This window comes from Citrus clementina, unplaced genomic scaffold (assembly GCF_000493195.1).
Source record: "Citrus clementina cultivar Clemenules unplaced genomic scaffold, Citrus_clementina_v1.0 scaffold_3, whole genome shotgun sequence".
NCBI classification, from domain to species: Eukaryota; Viridiplantae; Streptophyta; class Magnoliopsida; order Sapindales; family Rutaceae; genus Citrus; species Citrus x clementina.
In genome coordinates, this window is record NW_006262339.1 from 32994844 (window position 1) to 33009791 (window position 14948).

Consider the following 14948-nt stretch of genomic DNA (forward strand, 5'->3'; position numbering starts at 1 on the left):
AGACAAAGATCGAAACATGGAAAAAGCATGAGTGTTTTGCCACTTGCGGAATCCAATCTCGGAGGGTGCCTCGCATTCGCGACTCAACAAGAGAAAAAGAGGAATTTTTGGATATGTCTGTGTTTGAAAGAACAGGTGTTGTCGAATTCAAGGAGGGGAGATTTTAGTTTACTGAACCAGGACCCACTCAACCTCCAAAGAAGCTTTATGCTAGGAGTGGTGCTACCTCTGATGATGAGTTTGACGACGACACTGCTGCCCCACCAACTATTCCTTCTACATCTGCACCACCTTTGAGCATTCAGTTAGAAAAAATAGAGCACAAGCTGAACAAGATGGAGCAGAATTTGGCCGCATACTTCGAGAGTGTGGGATTTACCCCACCATTTCCGCCAAGCCCATAGACGTTATGTGGATCAAAGCTCACAATTCAGGGAAGTTTCTTTTTGCCTTTAATCTTTTATCCTTACGCTTTAATTTTTATGTGAGCTTTGATTATCTTACATTAGGGACAATGTAAGTTCTTGGTGTGGGGGAGGGATTTTTGCATTATTGATGCCTGGAATTATTATTTTCACTCTACTCATTTATTTTCACTCTACTCATCCTTAAATGATTTTTGAGTTAGTATTCTTCATATATTATTAATTTTCTTTTCCTTTCTCTCTCACTACTCTTTTCCCATCTATCTCAAATTATTTACATCTATTTTTTTCTATCATATTCTTTCATCACTCACATTTTATCTTTCAATTTTCTTTTTACTACATACATCTTTCTCGCTTATTATCCTTTTTACCTTTCCTTTTATTTCTCACTCATACCTTCTTCTCATTCTACACCACTGTTGATGGTTGATTCATTTGAAGAGTGTACACGATTTGATGGCAAATTTACCAACTTTGTGAAGATTTGAGCCTATGAGCAACCACTTTGCTATAATTATTTTTGTTATGTGAATATCAATCCTAGTTTGTTTATTCTAGAACTTGCTTTGTTATGCATGTTGAAGCCACGTTACGGGATTTTATGCATTAAAATGATAAGGGCAAACCATTTACCATTTTTCTATTCTCGCATTTTTCTTTTTCTCTACCCGAAGACCTTTAATTGCTACCTTTGTTTGAGCCTTAACCATTACCCATCTAATTCTCTCCATTTACTTAACCATTTTTCTTCTTTTTGAGCCTCAATTTAAGGAGATTTTTGGACTCATTGTGTGGATATATTTTGTTGCTTTTTCTACCTTGTATTAAAGTTTCTCAATTAGATCAACAAGCATTATGCTTGAATTAAATTGTGCAAGGTTCGTTTCTTTGTTTTGATTCAAAAAAAAAAACAAAACAAAAAAAAGGAAAAAGAAAAAAAAGAGGAAAAAGAAAAAAAAAGAAAAAAAAGAAAAATCGAAAAAAAAGAAGAAGTTTACATTCTTGGTGACTTGAGTAGAAATAAGCATTTTGATATCATAAGTTCATTCAATGAGTTCATTCTTCTCATTTTGATCTTTTTTTTCTCTTTCATGGACCTTTCTTTTTCATTTAACCTATTTAACCCCATTACAACCATTTTAAGACCCTTAGATTTTTGCATTTTATTCATGTTTTGTGGATTGAGATGTGATATATGAGCAATCTTATGGTAATAGCATTCTTTGATTTGATTTGAGTGAATAAATGACACCCTAAACACTTTGAGTGCATAGAGTGAAGTTATTGAGAGGGCTATTAAATCTTGTTGCACTTGAATTTTGAATGGATCTTCTTGGTGGTTGAATGTTCTTATTCTATCTTATGAAATTCTATGCTCTAAAATCCTTGTCTCTCGAATGTTGATCGACTTAATTTCTTGAGGTTTGCTTGCTTAAAATTGTTTTTGGATGAGTTGAGATGAGAATTGAGTGGAGATTTGGAATTAATCTTGACTTATATGCTTGAGGACAAGCATCATCTTGGTGTGGGGGAATTTGTTAGAGTGCAATTTATGCACTAGTTTTGCATTGTTTACTTCCCTTAATATCGATGTTTTGCACTTAATAATAGTGATTTACTTGTGTTTTACTTTTGTAGGTGCAATTCTATTGATTGGTGATAAAATTGAGCTATAAGATGATGTTTAAGGATGATTGTTCTCTTGGAGAAATTTAGAGAGTCAGAAGAACTTTGTTGATAAGGCGTGGGCGCGTGCTGTCAACTGCGAACCTGCATTTTTTAGTTTAACGTGTTTTCTATTTTTGGTTATTTTTGTAATTACGAATTTAATATTTCAGATATTAGTATTTTATTTTAAATAGAATTTTAGAGGAGAAGAGAGAGAGAGTATTTAAGGGAGGAATCAATTGTGAAAAAAGGAGATATTTTGGATTGGAGGAAAAGAAAGAAACCCTAGATCTAATTTTTCTCTTCTCTTTATGAAGAACTAAACTTATTTTTCTGGTTGAAAGATAATGAAGCTTTGATTTATCACTACTGTGAGATCTTTCTTATGTTTTAATTATTTTATTACTTTTTGGGTATTTGTTTATTCTCTGAATTAGTTTTATTACTGTGAGATTTTGGTTTAGTTCCTCATAGAGATAAGAGAAAAATTAGATCTAGGGTTTCTTTCTTTTTCTCCACATCCCCCTTTTTCACAATAAATTCCTCCCTTAAATACTCTCTCTCTCTTCTCCTCTAGAATTCTATTTAAAATAAAATACTAATATCTGAAATATTAAATTCGTAATTACAAAATAACCAAAAATACAAAACACGTTAAACTAAAAACTGCAGGTCTGCAATTGACAGCACGCTCCCACGCCTTATCAACAAAGTTCTTTTGAGGCTCATAATTTCTCCCAGAGAACAATCATCCTTAAACATCATCTTATAGCTCAATTTTATCATCAATCAATAGAATTTCACCTACAATAGTAAAACACAAGTAAATCACTATTATTAAGTGCAAAACATTGATATTAAGGGAAGTAAATAATGCAAAACTAGTGCATAAATTGCACTTTAACATTTAGAGAATAAACAAATACCCAAAAAGTAATAAAACAATTAAAGCATAAGAAAGATATCATAGTAATGATGAATCAAACCTTTATTAACCTTCAACCAGAATAATAAGTTTAGTTTTTCATAGAGAGACGATAAAAATTTAGATTTAGGGTTTCTTTTTCTTCCCCCTTCAAAAATCTCCTTCTCCCCTTGTTTTTCCAAGGGTTTTTCCAAAAATAAAATATTAATATCTAAAATATTATCTAAATATTAAATTTAAAATTACAAAAATAACCAAAAAGATAAAAACACGTTAAAATAAAAACTGCAAGTCCTTAGATGACAACACGCGCTCACGCCTTATCAATAAAGTTCTTCTGAAGCTCATAATTTCTCCAGGAAAACAATTATCCTTAAACATCATCTTGTAGCTCAATTTTAGCATCAATCAATAGAATTGCACCTACAAAAATCAAACACAAGTAAATCACTATTATTAAATGCAAAACATCGATATTAAAGGAAGTAAACAATGCAAAACTAGTGCATAAATTGCACTCTAACAATAAGGCTTGTCAAAATCCAACCAACCCATTATTGAATGGGTTGAAATAAAATCAATCCAATTCAACTGAATAAATATGTTCAACCTAATCCAATTCAACTCTTAATTTATCAGATTGAGTTGGGTCGAGTTGATTGGATTGAAGGTAAAATTAAAAATTAAAAACTAAAATAAAGAAAAAGATATGAAATTTGAAATGAAACTTATTAAAATCAAATATAAAATATTATAATATGAAATTTTCATTTATCGTCTAGTGTTTGATAAAGAAAACTAAAGTCTACCATCTTAAAATTAAGAAACCTTTGACAATGAACTTCTAGACATGCATATTCTATGAAAATAAATAAACCAATTCAATATTGCAAGTTAAAATTACAATTAAGAATGAATAAATGAAAGAAATACATTATTTTAATTGAGAATTGAGATTTAAGAGGGTGATTTTAGTTTTTGAATTATAATCTAGGCAGTAGATATGAGAATAAAATAGTCTCTTTTATAAAAAAAAATAAAAAGAGGTTAAAATGCTGCCCCACATTTGAAGAGTAGCAGCCCTGACCACCCGGCCAAAGTCTCTTTTATAAAAGCAGTTCAAACCCCCCACAAATACATTGTAGGGGTAAGTCCTTCGTTAATTATGTATAATTGAGTGAATGTAATCTTCTCCTTTACCAAGTGTGAGGTAAGTAGACATCTCTCAAATATTTATGAGGGTTAAAAATCTGAGCAATGCTTCATTAGAATTGATGTAAACTAATCTCAACAATAAATTAATTTGTAAATATCAGTTATAGTATTATGTAATATGAGTAATAGTCTCATGTAATTAAGAAAAAAAGAGAGGTTAAAATGTAGGTTAGCCGATTAGGCTTTACGGTTTTGCAGTTAAGAATTAACATATTTTCATTATTATTATTTAAATGGCTTGGGTTGGGTTGGATTAAAAAAATTTATCATGTCTAATGTAACTCAACCCAATTATTAATTGGGTTTATAAAAATTTGACCCAATTAACCCATATTAACTCACCCAACTCAATAAATTTATATTGAGTTGGATTGAGTTGAATCGAGTACATTAGATTAGATTTTGTTTACCCACCCTAGCACACTACGGATACGACTTTTATAAAGTAAGCAAGTGGAGAATACAGCAGAACCATAGATTCATTGAGAGTCTACATCGATCCGGTGACAATTTGGTCCAAAATTTTGTTCGAAGAACAGAAAGGTCGACCCTCAGTACGAATTGGATTTGGGAGAGTCGGTCAAAGTAGATAATTAAAGCTCTGCCCCAGTGACTTCATTCATTCCTTTAATTGTTTTATTGACAAACAAATTAACACTCTCCATTCATTTCATGTTAACATTGGACACAAAATCTATTATCGTACTAAAACAAGCTTTACAATCGCTCCAATCCGAAAAATAAGGCCGAAAATCGAGCTACCAAAAAACAACAAAAAAAAAAGGCAAATACTTATATACAATGGGTAACCATCTGCTTCACATAAAATGATTACAGAGTATTGATATTTGAATCGAAGAATCCATTGCCGTAGTAACAAAATGACAGTAAAATCATATGTTGTTATAATGTTAGGTAAAAAGTTAGTACTATTTTTAATTGATACTGTAAAATTGCAGTCGGAGTCTTCAAATCCTAACCCAACATTTCGAAGTCTCCTGGTGATAAAATTTTCCCGAACACTTGCAATCCGAAGTACATTGTTCCCTTGTATACTTTGCTCATAAAATGATTGACTCCTTCAACCGTATAAATAATGAAAATCATTTGGCTTACAAGAAGCAACTTTCTTCGCCTCGCACTCTTTGTTCCGGCCAAGCAGACCATTCTCAGTAGGGCACGCTACACACTGATTCATATTTGCAGACATTGAATTCAACTGGCTCAAAATACCATTTGACTCGAAACAATGTGTGATTTACGATAACGAATAAAATATTTATCTTAATCTATGGAAGCTGATGAGATGGAAACTTTTTTTTTTTGCCCCCACAAAGCATAAGATAAAACTGGGCAGTGGGCAGGCAAATGTACGTGGCGCCAGAAAGTCAAACGAAAGCATTGATTGATAATTGACAAAGTCAAATTGAAATTAAAATATAAAAAAGAAACTTTACATTAGACACAGAAATTACAAAACAATGGGATGGTAGCTCAAACAGAATTGGAAATTATTGGCTTCCAAATTCTCAGAGAGCCGCCCATTTTCTAGATAACGATCATAGCAATTGGAGCCCCCCAATCCTCCGGCTTTAAGGAAAAATGTGAGCCCATCCACGCATAAGTTGGCGGTTCCCAGTATCCCTCCGGCAGCTGACACTCTGTAATGTCCCAATCTGAATCTCTGTCAAAGAATGTGAATGTCGTTTGCGTTGGACCCCAATCAGCACTTTCATCGCAAGGGTAGATCTTGAGATTTCAAGAGAGTATCCATCGGATAATCAAAACTCTGTCAAATAAAGTTTCCCTTTGAGTCATGAAGCACCATGTTGACATTTGAAAGCAACTTGAATACATGATAAAATTAAGAATTTTGAACCTACATAAAAGATGCTAGGACTAAAATTAGAATTAGTTAAGACTCACAATTTAGAGATTAATTTTGAAAGACTAAATAATTGAAAGTAAGTCCTTTTGATTTATGAGGACTGGGATGTAATTACATTCCATGCCCTGACACACATGCGCTGCTCTGATCAACTATTTTATCTCTGCCGTGACAAACAAAATAAATAAAGAAAGTACTTTTGATTCAAAGCACCCAAAATAATCAAGAAAAACGAAAAGAGTAAAGTGAATCTTTTTTTTTTTTAATTTTGTTTTAATATCTATTGTCTTTTGCCTTTATTTAATTTCATAATATTTTAATAGTCAATTAAATTATTTAGAATTAGACGTTTATACAAGAGGTAACCTGAAATCTTTTAAAATTAATTGGGATACTTTCATAATTTTATATTTTAAAAGAAGCATTTTTTTAAATAATAAATAAATAATTTTTTTTCTCTAAGATAATCATCAAAAAATTTTCAAAAACCAGCTGGATCCAGCTGGTTCTACGCTGCATCCGTCCACTGGTGGAGCAGAGGAGAAGACAATCATACATGCATCTTTAATTTACTCGTGGCCGATTGCCTGTCTTTATCCAATGCAATGCAATTATAGATGCCGTTCAAACTTCAAAGCCACCGAAAATGAAGGAAATAATTGGATTTGGAGGCCTTCGCCACTGCGGGAAATAGAAAACGTATGACGAGCTGCTTTCAATACTACTTTAGTTTTGTTTAATTTTGACATATTTTATTTGTTGCATACATAAATATTTTGAAAGAATGTTAAAAATGGCCTAATCACACATCTTTTACTGAAGAAATTCTAGAATAACTCATACGTATTACAACTAATTGATGCATGCATGACATGTGTAATTAAATTTAATACAACCATCACTTGCATGATAGTTTACAAAATAAATACACACATAACATGACATTATTTACTTATTGTATAGCTGACATGGTACATTAGATGTATTCTAAAATTTATCCTTTTGCTGATAAGTTGTCATTAGATATGAGTATTGTGGCCTTCTGTTTAGTGGGGTGCGTGCGTCTTCATTTATTAGCGTATATATATGCCAATGAAAGATGCTTCTAGAGGCATAATTGCAATCTAGTGATGATTCAACATCTTAATTAATTGGTTTTATATTAGAAATTATGATTCTCTAATTATCTGATCTCCTTCTGAGTAAAAATATATGTGAGTGATTGGTAGTTAATAAATAAAGAAAATAAAGAAGTTAAATAATATCTATACATTATCACTTAACAACACATGGCACAAGATTTTTAAAAACTCATGAGAGCTCAAATCAGAAGAAGATCTTTATCCTTATATTGGTGGCATATAAGATGCTTTAAGAGGCATAATTATAATCTAGTGATGATCAAGCATCTTAATTAATTGTTTTTTTATTAGTAATTAGTTGATGAGTTCTTGTACTTATGTTGAAAGTATACTTATAGACTTCGAATTTCCAGGGTGTTGAGGACACCACTCACATTAAACATTTCCTCAAGAAAACGTGATCTACTAGACCCCATTTACTACTTTTATTTGAAGAGTTGGACTCTTCCTCTTAAAATTTCTTTTTAGTAATTTGTAAACCCCTACATTTTAAAAATACACAAACCTATTATACATGTTGAGGGTTAGACATCAGACGTGAAGATATCTATAGACATCGGATGTTAAGATATCTAACTTAAAAAATTATCTATTAGGTGAAGGATTCTATACTACTTATAAATTTAAATTATTTCTGTCATTAACTAATATAAGACACAACTTAATCGCCCAACCTCAATTTCAGCTATTAAGATATACATGGACAATTAAGTTTCAGCTATTAAGATATACATGGACAATTAAGCTACACAGACAGATCCCTAGAAGTTGGCCCATTTTGTTATGAAAAATTTCCATCAGAAGCTTCAATTGTACGTCGGTATTTGTACGACAAAATTTATAATCTCCGTCTTTAGATTAATGGATATTATTATTTATTTTGACTTTGATTAACACCGTTTGTTGAGAAGAATGTGTCAATTTAATTACTAAAAGTGATAATTTAATCTTCTTATAATAAGAGAAATGAGTAAAAATTTCGTCAATGACTTTAGTGCATTTAAAAACGGAAGATTTATCCAAAGTTTAGATCAATTGGATGACAATATAGTTAAAAAAAATCTCTTGGAAGTAGACAAGTCTATACCCTCAGTAACAATACATCAATCATTCTTTTATTTATTTCATTGGCAAACAAGTTAACAACTTCGTGTTAACCTTGAATTATTCCTCGAAATCTATTATTTTTAAAACAAGCAGTACAATATTGATAATTATTACATGTTGGGAACCTTGATGAATCCAACATGTGTAGAGTTGGGGAATTTAGTCAAAGTCTTCAAGTCATAAGCAATCCAACATCTCGATTTCTCCTGGTGATAAAAATATCCCAAGCACTTGCAATCCGAAGTGCATTTCTTGCCACAATCTTCAACTTTAATGGCCGTTCCAGTTGTGTACTTGCTCATATAATGATCAACCCCGTCGACTTTATAATAATGAAAGTCATTTGGCCTACAAGATGTCACTTTCTTTGCCTCACACTCCTGGCTCCACCCAAGCAAACCCCTTTCTGTCGGGCAAGCAACGCATTGGTTGTCGTCACACACCCCCAATTTGCCGCATCTCTCCGGCAGCTGGCACTCCGTTTCAAAAATCGAGTCTCTATCGAAGAGAGTGAATGTGATTTCTGTTGGCTGCGAATCAACCTTGTCGTAGTAAGTGTAGATCTTGAGGTTTCCATCTACTCCTAGCCGGAGGAACGATATTGTTGCGTTGTATTTTGGCCTAGCCGAAAGGGGACCGCCCCCGGATGAAGAATCTAGAGTCAGTTGATAAGCTAAAGCTTCATCAGTTTCCGGGGCAGCATTGAACGTTACATTCTTTAAGCCACTAAATTGGCCAGGGAAAATGAAGTAAACAACAGGCCGGGGAGCATTGCTGCTTTTATAATAAAGTGGGAATCTATTAGACTCCATTGCAAAGCTGTAAGGGCCGTCGACGTTTTCTTTAATGGAAAGTCTGCTTACGAGCTTGGTGACCCCACCGACGCGAAGTGACTGGCCCACCAAGAGAGTATCAGTCGGGTAATCAAAACTCTGCCAGATAAAGTTGCCCTTTGAGTCATGAAGCACCATGTTGCCATTTGGAAGCAACTTGAACCCTACAACACCTTTGTTGGCTGTGTTGGATTGCCAGACGACAGTGCCGTCCGCCTCAGCCAAGACAAGGTTTCCGTCGGTTCCCAAAGAAAAGGTGGCGTTTTCGCGAACCGGTTTGCCCCGGTTTGCTTCCCAGACCCAGCGGTAATTTGGTTCGCTTCGCTGCACGCCCAAGCGGAGAGCAAGGGTGTAAGCATTTGGTGTTGTGTTGTAAAAGCCAACCTGGAATGGAGAGTTGAAGATACTTATCATTCTGTAATTTGCATCGTATTCATTAATGTATGGACCAAATTCTCCTTCATTCACAAACTTAAATGTTTCGTTGGCAGGAACTTGGGCACTAGAAATGGAGAAAATGAGTGAGAAGTAGAACAAGAGGGAGAATATTGCTGAAGAAGATGACATTTTGTTTGCTTAATTGAAGATGATTATCGTGCTGAGGCACGTCGTTATTTATAACGGCTAAAGGGAGACAAGTTGCATGCTAAACTATTAATTTACTCGTTCGCGATCGATGGTTTGACTGCTTCTCTTTGCTTTGGGTAAAGATTGAAATAAGACGTGAGAGGACAAACACCCCTTTTTAGGTCTGTCTTATCGAAATAAATGGACAATATTAAATTTAGAATTTTGATATTAATAATTTAATCAATTTTTATTATTTTATTTATGATTAAATAAATTTTTTTACTAAATCTAAATGACCATGAGAGATTAAAAGAAAAAAAAACTGAAGGAAGATCTTGATCCAAAAAAGTATTATATTATATCATATTTCAGCCATTTCTTCTGGACGCTGAATGTTGATATCACAATTTAAAGTTTCCAGAAGAATAATTTTCTGGTTCAACCCAAGGTTTGTTTTATTACTTCGTGCACGTGCAGATTACGTGACAGTGTTGAACCAATGAATAAAAATAATGAAAGGAAGGAAGAGAATATACCTCAATCCAAATTATTATTAGGGAGAATAATTAATTTTTCGGGACAGAATGAATAGTTATGTAGCTATGTTAAGGAAATAGTCTGCATGATTTCTATAAACTTCCAAGACTACGATTCTGAAATTTCGAAAATTATGTGTCCATAATTATTGTATTTATCATTTGTATTATTTTCTTTGAATAATCCTAACTTCTTGTATAATACGTCGTTTCGGGTTGTAAATATTTATCAACAGAGTAACTATATGCAGAATATATAGCAAACTCGAAGGCTTATGTAATTATGAACTAATCATAAGCAGTGAACATAGTATTAATTAGATGATTAAATCCTCTCTCAACGATATTTTATCTCTTCCATTAAAAATTCATACGTACATCAACAATTCATCTAGCTACCTTTCATGTGATGGAAGGGACTAATTACTTTAATAGGAACACAATCATGGAAGCTCTTTCGTTTCGGGGCCACGTACATATTTCATCAATCATCATTTCCCATTGTCTGTATTATTCCTTGCATTTATCGATATTAGATCGTTGAAAGCCGCCGAAAATGAATGAACTCATTGGAGGCTAGACGCGGTAAGATGAATCGGCTAGACGCGGTAAGATGAATCACAACAAGCTTGCATAATACGGATACAATATGATTTTTTTTTTATATGTATCGACAATATTGACATGATTAATAAATAAATTAATATGATATGACATAATAAATGATTTTGTCATATTTAGATTAAATTATCTCAATACGATCATAAATTTATTGCACAAAAATCAAATAAATACATGATAATATTATTAAAAAATTAATACATATATACTAACACTAAGTTAATTACTTATGTCGTATCCAACTTGTGCTATAATCTTATTCATGTCATATTAATATTATGTTAACTTATTTATAATCTATTTTAATAATAATATTGATGTATCTATTATTTTTAAATTTTTTAAATTTTTTTAATTAATATGTTAAATTGGTCAACACGATTAACAAAATTAATAAACAGACTGTAATTATGTTCTGCTGTATTGACATAATTTATAAATGGGTGATATTTGTGTTTGCTTAAATTTAACATGACACGAATTAAATAAAATACGAACAAGATACAATTACATGAATTGATTAATTATCATGACACCTCCTAGCCTTAGCTTTGTCGAAAGGTACGTCCACTGTGGGTAAACTTTAAATAATTTTTTTTCGTTTCCTCTCACTCTCATAATTTAAAGCTTAGTGACTAATTAAATGAAACCATCGAAAAACCATTGGTCAAATCCCTAACTTAGAGCTGCCTTCACTTATAGGATATAGACAACGTACGAAGACCTGTGTTCAATACTTTTCTTTGTTGATGACCATGTTTTGCGTTCATATATTATTTTGTGAGAATGTTAAAAATGGTCTAATCAAACATGATTTCCTATCAAATTGGCACAAAATATAAACATTGTGCCCTTTTGTTCTGTGGCAAAGCATCCTTTATTATTAAGTACTGATAGAGAATTAACTTCAACAACACCTCAACACCAAATAAATGCAGATAAAAGTTGAAATACTTTAATGAATATTTTTAAAATTTTGAATTAAACATAGAATTACACTAAAATTTTACTTTTGTGAGATTAAGATGGGGTTTATTGGTTGGGTGAACTCCATAAAATATCAATATTATTGCGCCTTTCTCATTATTGAGTACCTACACCACCTTAATTTCTGCTAAATTAATGTCGCCTAATATTTAAGCTCGACATTCATCACCTAGCAGTGAGAGCAACGCTTAATGAGAAAAAAGTTGGGTGGGGGGGCATTTTGTCGAACAAATAACGTTAATACTTATAAAGATAATTTTTACCTTAATAAAATAAAAAAATAAGTTAAAAAATTAACAAAACACATGTATAATGTATTAAAATTTATGTTTTTTAATCCTTTATTTTATTTCTTACCTTAATAAGATAAAAAAAATTTCTTGCTGCAAAATTCTTCTTACTTTGCAAATTATTGTTATTTCTTTTTTCTGTCTTTTGGTCTGTATCTTATCCATTGCAATTCTTTTTTCTGTCTTTTGGTCTGTATCTTATCCATTGCAATTTATCTTGATATCGTTCAAAGCCGCCGACAATGTATGAAGTTATTAGAGGCCGGTCAGCATATATGGGATCCAGAACAAATTAAAGCAGTCAAATGGGGCATTCATAAAGAAACACATGCAATTTGTCGGTCCCCACGTTCTAAGAAAAATTACTTAAAGTATCTACTTGGTTTCTTCCTATAAATCATTAACATATTATTTTTTTTCTTTACTTTTATATTGTTGCTGGTGTGAAGATTATTTGACATAGCTGAGAATAAATCTTAAATTAGACATAGAACGATTACTTTAGTCATTTCTTTGTGTAAATTTCAATGATATGGGTTCTGTTATATTTTATTATTTGTCGACGTGGTCAACCTTGTTGGATTTAATAGATTTTGTTACCAAAGGTACTTTGGTTTTATTTTAATTTAAATTTGGGGAACAGTAAAATATGTGGATTTAATTAAATTGGACAGGACAAAATTTAACCATTTTATGTTTGACTTTTGTAATTTACAGATATGCATGGCCAGCTTTACTAGAAATTAATTGTTGCAACTTTAGTAGATCGTTCAAAGCCGCCGAAAATGAATGAAACTTTTGGAGGCTATCGTCAGGATTTCCTTCGCTTGCGGGAAATCCAGATGAGCTGTATCAATATATCGGGTTTGGTGTTATTTTGGTGCAGTTTTAGTATCCTATGATATTGAAATGTCGTAGTTTTTTTATTTTTTTATTTTTTTATAAAAGGTATTGTAATTTTTAAGTTATAATTATTATAAAAAAATTATAATTATAAAATAAAAATTAATAATATATAGTTAATATAAATTTTAAATAATAATTTTGATAAAATTATCAAAAATATAATAGATTTTTTATCAACAAGTGAAAAATTATATCAACAAAACTTCTAAGATATAACAATTAATGTTTATTAAATATTTTAATATTGTAATTTTTAAATTACAACTATCCAACATCAATTTGAAATACATCATTTAAATATAATTACTGTAACAAATTTAATAGGTGTTCAGCCCATCAACTTATACTCTATTTATTTTCTTCCCAACAGAAACTCTCCAAACCTTGAAATCCTCCACCAAGAAAGCCCACGGACGCACGATCGTTCATGCTAAATGCAATTCGAGAAGCACAAATGCCTACCGCGTGCTTTTTAGACGACCCGACCTTTGCAACAAATGGCTGCCACTTTAATAATAAGTTTGATTCTTAACTAATAATTTTAACAACAATAATAAATGTACTATAAATTTTTCATCACATAAGTATGAAATTTAACTCAACTTAACTTCATAATAGGTAGTGTTTATAAAAAAATTTAACAATATAATTTTAACAATTACAATTATCCAATCTCAATATCAAATATGACCTTAAATAAGATATTTTGAGTGTTAAAAAAAATATTTGAGTGTTATAGAGTATTATTCTTTTTTTTTATGACATGTGAATATATTTTTGTGATTGAAAAATATGTACAAATGATGATAAGGAGCGAATGAAAAGTAACAATGCTCTTGGCCTCGAGTGGCTAAAGGTTTTTCTAATTTAATTTGTCAAGACGCATATTTTGCTCATATAAATGTAAATAAATATGAAACAACGTTAAAGATCACCACATTACTTGTCATTTTCTTGAAAATTGACATAAAATTTGAATTTGTCGACTTTTATTTAAAGGGATATGCATTATCCCTTATTAGCATACCTCAAATAATAATACTACATATCCCAAATGTTAATCGCAAAAAGCATCCCAAGTAAAATTAATGTTGCATCCCATTTGTAAATTTATTCAAAATTGTGATAGAACCCTCGAAAATAATTTATTTACTCCTTTACCGTCAAACGCCTTTTACAATTAAAAGTCCTTTCAATATATGTTTTTTCGCTTGGCTGTAAATTAAACAAACATGAGACAGGAAGTTTAGGAAAAATAAAACTGTCGGTTTTTTCTCAATCATGACAGGTTTGTAATTTTGTAATTTTTACTAAACTATTTTACTATCACTCGACAATCTGCACTTCTCCACAAAAAAAAATAAAATGCAACAAGCTATTGTAAAATTAAATTTTTAAACGTGTTGCCTGTATTTATTGATTCCTTTTTGTTTATTTTTAATTATTTAGTAGGTATTTCATCTACATTATTTTAATCTGGTGTTAGCGTCCAACCAATATTGTTGCGTGGCATTAATTTGTATACATAAGTTATGGTTATAACAGTATTGTTTAAAGATTTTGTTGCCTAGACAATATTTATTCTGTTAGACGAACAAAGATATTTTCAACTTCCGATAAAATAGAAATATGACTTAATAATCAAGTTATTAAGCCAATTAGCCAATGGTTTTTTTATTATAAGGTTGAAGATGTTAACCATCAATTATTATATGAGCAAGTATACCTACGAGGGGAACAACAACTAAAGTTGAAGATTGTGGCAAGATATGCACTTCGGATTGCAAGTGTTCGGGGTATTTTTAGCAACGTGAGTCATTGAAATGTTGGAT

The 14948-nt window shown here is 31.5% G+C and overlaps 1 protein-coding gene across 1 annotated transcript; it reads right to left on the minus strand.

The window, feature by feature from the left end:
• Window positions 1–8331: 8331 nt before the first annotated feature.
• LOC18050016 (epidermis-specific secreted glycoprotein EP1) lies at window positions 8332–9808 on the minus strand. Its single transcript, XM_006442443.2, has one exon. The coding sequence runs from the start codon at window positions 9771–9773 to the stop codon at window positions 8484–8486; it is 1290 nt and encodes a 429-aa protein (XP_006442506.1). The 5' UTR covers window positions 9774–9808; the 3' UTR covers window positions 8332–8483.
• Window positions 9809–14948: the final 5140 nt, after the last annotated feature.